The sequence below is a fragment of the Cynara cardunculus genome, unplaced genomic scaffold (genome assembly GCF_001531365.2).
Source record: "Cynara cardunculus var. scolymus isolate 2C unplaced genomic scaffold, CcrdV1 Un_Scaffold_7528, whole genome shotgun sequence".
NCBI lineage: Eukaryota > Viridiplantae > Streptophyta > Magnoliopsida > Asterales > Asteraceae > Cynara > Cynara cardunculus.
Window position 1 is genome coordinate 9038 of NW_020203599.1, and position 4463 is coordinate 13500.

General features: G+C 31.6%; 1 protein-coding gene across 2 annotated transcripts in view; it reads right to left on the minus strand.

Annotated features, from left to right (window-relative positions):
- LOC112504956 (protein UPSTREAM OF FLC-like) overlaps window positions 1-3725 on the minus strand; it is a 9023-nt gene extending 5298 nt beyond the window's left edge. The window contains exons 1-4 of one of the 2 annotated variants that reach the window (XM_025108912.1): window positions 3656-3725; window positions 3416-3520; window positions 1750-1901; window positions 1383-1452 (exon numbers count right to left, since the gene is read on the minus strand). In XM_025108912.1, the coding sequence (XP_024964680.1) occupies window positions 1383-1452; window positions 1750-1901; window positions 3416-3459 (266 nt within the window). In that variant the 5' untranslated portion in view covers window positions 3460-3520; window positions 3656-3725. Of the gene's footprint in view, window positions 1-1382; window positions 1453-1749; window positions 1902-3415; window positions 3521-3609 lie in introns of both variants that reach the window. The other variant, XM_025108911.1, reaches the window with a different exon arrangement.
- Between the last annotated feature and the right edge of the window lie 738 nt (window positions 3726-4463).

Sequence of the window (4463 nt, forward strand, 5' to 3'; positions counted from 1 at the left end):
CTCTTCTCTCTCCGGCCACCGTCCTCCGGCCACCGTCCTCCGGTGATACTACAATGGTATCACAATGCATCATATATGTGCTTGGGTATCACATTGATGTCGTTTGTGTGGTCAATCAAAGATGTAACACAGTTGTATCACTATGCATCTTATATATGATTAGGTATCACAATGTATCTTTTGTTTAACAGAATCAATATTTTTAGGTATCACAGTGGTATCATAGTGGTATCACCGGAGGACGGTGGCCGGAGAACGGTGGCCGGAGAGAGAAGAGAGGAGAGAGGAGAGTTTTAAAATACCAAAAATATTCTTGCATTAAGGTTTTAATTTAAAATTACCAAATTTATAAATTTTCTAATTTATCTATTGATTTGTGGTTAATATTGGTTCTCACAGTTACCACAAACAACTCAGTTCTCCCTTGAATAGGCCCCATATATATATAGATTATTTTGAGAATTGTAGCGACATTCGATCGTAATCTAAGTCTAGAATTGGTTTAGATTAGTAAGTTGTTAGCTACGATACGTTCTTAAATGTAAACTCTCTTACTATTTCCTTTTTTGTTGGGTGATTATATTTGATCCAACTTTTAATCCGTTTTATTTCTACGGTTTAAATTATCTCCAATTTTATAGGTGTTATAGGTTAACAATTAATAGTTGGACACCTTTTTTTTTAAATGTCAATAAAACTTGTTAAGACATTCAAAAGTGCCATATAAGCTTATATATTGCATGCTTTAATATAAAACAGACACTTGTTCAGTCCTATAAACTTATGTCTTATAAAACAGTCTATTATGACCTTTAGAAAATGACATGGAATGAATTTTCATTCCCCCCGGTTCAATATGAAATGAAAATTTGTGTTTTTGGGAGAATGAGTTGATTATATTATATAATATTAAACATTTTTTTTATTTCATTCATATTGATTACTGTTTAATACCTTTAACCAAACATTCCTATAATGCTTTAAGAATCAATGGAATAAAGTCGATGGTTTTTGAGTTGAAAGAACATCAAATTTGTAAGAATTCATGTGGATTTTATATAATCTCTTAATTAATTAAGCGGCCGTTTACTAAACACTTACCGGGGAATTTTTTCCTCATCGGATGAACATGACAAGGGCCAAGAATCTTACCCGGTAAGAACGAAGATAAAGATGGGGAGTCTTACCCGATAAGTGAGGGTGATGACTCTTACCCGGGTAAGCGCTAACCAGGAAAATTGTTGCATGAAATACGTTTTGATGTACTACAACCTTACCCAATAAAATAAATTATAATGTTGACTACTAATGATAAGCACTTATCGAATAAACATTTAGGTAAACAACCCTTGACGTATTAAATAAAAGAGCCGAAGACAAACCTCTTGTATGACCAAGCAAAACCCTCGGGCATGTTGTTTCCTCTTAATTCAGATAGCCAACTCTTAACATCTACAAAATTAATATCGTTTTTGTGTGCATGAGTTATGACATGTGTCTTTGTTTAGGTTATCTATGTGGTATCCAACTCAGTATTATTTGCTGAAGCATTAATAAGATATCACATCACTCACCACATCAACATGGTAACTGGTTAATGCTTCAACCAATTATCTGGGTACTTAAATGTTTAAAACTTTACATCTGAGGTATCAAAATGAAAGTTTTGAAAATACGTTGTACAATATCATATAATAAAACACATGCATGTCACGTTGTACAATATCGTTTTATGAAAATATTACTGACCTCTTAAGCGAACTCCATTACGTGAGAGATGATGGACACGGAAAAGATGAGGATGTTCGGTACAACCATTACGACTAAGAAAATACACAATATGGACTCTCCTTACTTGACCACCACCGTCCCGGCTACCGACTTGTGCTACCATTAACTTTCTGCAATGAGAAGTTACGGTAGAAATTCTTAAAAATATGAAACGAGAAAAAAACTATAAAACACAATACAGATAAATCTTTACGTCATTAGCCGGCCTTATATGCATACAAAAATCCAAAAATGACAGAATTATGAAGTGGCATTCTATTTAAGATAAATTCTATTCATACTAAAACCAGATAGAAAAAGTTAAAACTGACTTATCGTCCAATTGTTCTCGTTAGAAATAATAAACCTATATATGCCTACCAGGCTTTTTTCCTAGTTGTTATATGAATCATTGTCGCAAAATAATCGACATATTTCATTATAAATCGTTTTAGTTGTGCTATTTGTAACCTTGGATAGAAATATAAAAAGATGTAATGGATATGGTTAGGGCTATAAACGAACTAAACGAACATAGAAGCTTATTCATGTTCGTTCGTTAACTTAATTGAACAAACGAATGAGCACAAACGGTAAACGAACAAAAATCTTTATGTTCGTGTTCGTTCGTTTAGAATTCAAGTGTGTTTGTGTTCGTTTATGTTCATTTATGTTCGTTCATTAACATACTAAATGAACATAAACAAATAGGGTAAACGAATATAAACGAACAAGCTTAAACGAACCCCACTACTTGTCATTCAATTAACTATTACACACCAAATAATCTGGAGGCTAGGGTTTTGGGGGAAAATTGAAAAAAGTAAAAAATTTCAAATAAGACAAAATGATGATAAAATTTAAATCTAAATAAACTCTAAAAAGTTAAAACTTAAATAAATATTATTTGAATTCAAACTAAATAAATAAAAGAACATAAACGAACGTTCATGAACATGAATGAACGAACGAGACTCTTGTTCATATTCGTTTGTTTAACTAAACGAACAAAAAAAATTGTTCATGTTCATTCATTTATTAAATAAACGAACTTTCTGCCGAACAGTTCACAAACAGTTTGTTGAACGTTCGGTTCATTTACAACCCTAGATATGATTGGGTCGATGTTGATGTTGATGTATTATGGACCAATTCTCAAATTCTACATAAATTAAACACCATAAGTTTAATATGAAAAATAATATCAATATTAGTTTAATAATAATATCAATAGCAGTTGTATCATGACAGAAAATATAATAATATAATGATTTTAAATAAATAAATAAATTCAGCTAAGAGATATTTTTTGCATATTAAATCTAAAACATAATCAAGCAAATAAGTAATTGAAACTTGTTGACAATAAAATTGAAGTTTATTCTTTCATAGATTTTTCAGAAACAAATAAAGAGAACATGTTATATTAACCATACATTTTCAACCCGTAATCGATTCAACGAAGAACAATCGAACCAAATGCTACCCGTTTCCAAGGTTTAATTCAACATCAAAACCGTGATCAAACATTCGGTTTTCGTACCATTTGATTTCACAATTTTAACAATTACAGATTTAAATCCCAATTCCTCATGCTTTGTGCTACAAACTAAGGAATAATAGAAAGAAAGAAAGCATGTTTGACCTTTTGAAGCTACGCTCCTTGGCAAAAGCTTGCAGTTCTTCCATGATCGAGATCACCAGCGATTAACCCTTTTTCTGCGTAAAATATCTCGACTACGTATATAGTCTTCGATATCCAACGATAAGAAAAAGAGAGAAGAAAAAACAAAATGAAAGTTCTTGTAATAACCCACAAATCTTGAATTCCGATCTTACATATAAAGTTGTCGAAGGAGATTCGAGACGTTGACAAAAATCTCACCTGGATTCAATTTCGGGAGTCTGTAAGCGAGCGTTATTACACGATTGATTCCAATATTTGGTTGGAAATTTGTGTTTGGAAGAAGCTCATGGGATGATTATGTATATATATATATATATATATATATATATATATTGTATGTATATTTGCAAAAAAAAATTAACACAGAGGAATGGAAATTGTGGCGTTTGATATATACAAAAGGGTCGTTGTTAAGCTGATGATGGTGAAATCCACGCAGCTCTTGTGGAAAGTCTGCGTGCCGTTTCAGCCCATATCATTGTTTATAAACTATTTTGAAGCCAAAACATAGAAGAAAAGACGTATTTCTAGCTAATATTTTAATGTTTGGCTTAATTTATGCATCAGGGTCGATGTTTTTAACGTTATAAGAAATGAAATTTTGGTTAGAGTAAGGGGCTGTTTATTAAATACTTATTGTGGTAAGCGTTTACCGGTTCAATTATCTTACTGGGTGAGAATAACAAGGACCGAAAATCGTATATGGTAAGAGAAAAGACAAGAATCGAGAATCTTACGTGGTAAGAGGGAAGACAACAATCGAGACTCTTATCCAATAAATAAGGGTGATGACTCTTACTCGGTAAACACTTATTGTGTTATAAACGTTTATGATCAATGCATTTTGATATTCAAGGTTGTTACTCCATAAGATAACTAAAAGGAATAATTTTTACCAACAAATATTTAATAAACCGTCCCTAAGTTTCTATGTTTAATATATAATTAAATTTTAACACGTATATGCACATTAAATAATTAGATTCTTTTTTTGGAATAACTTAGT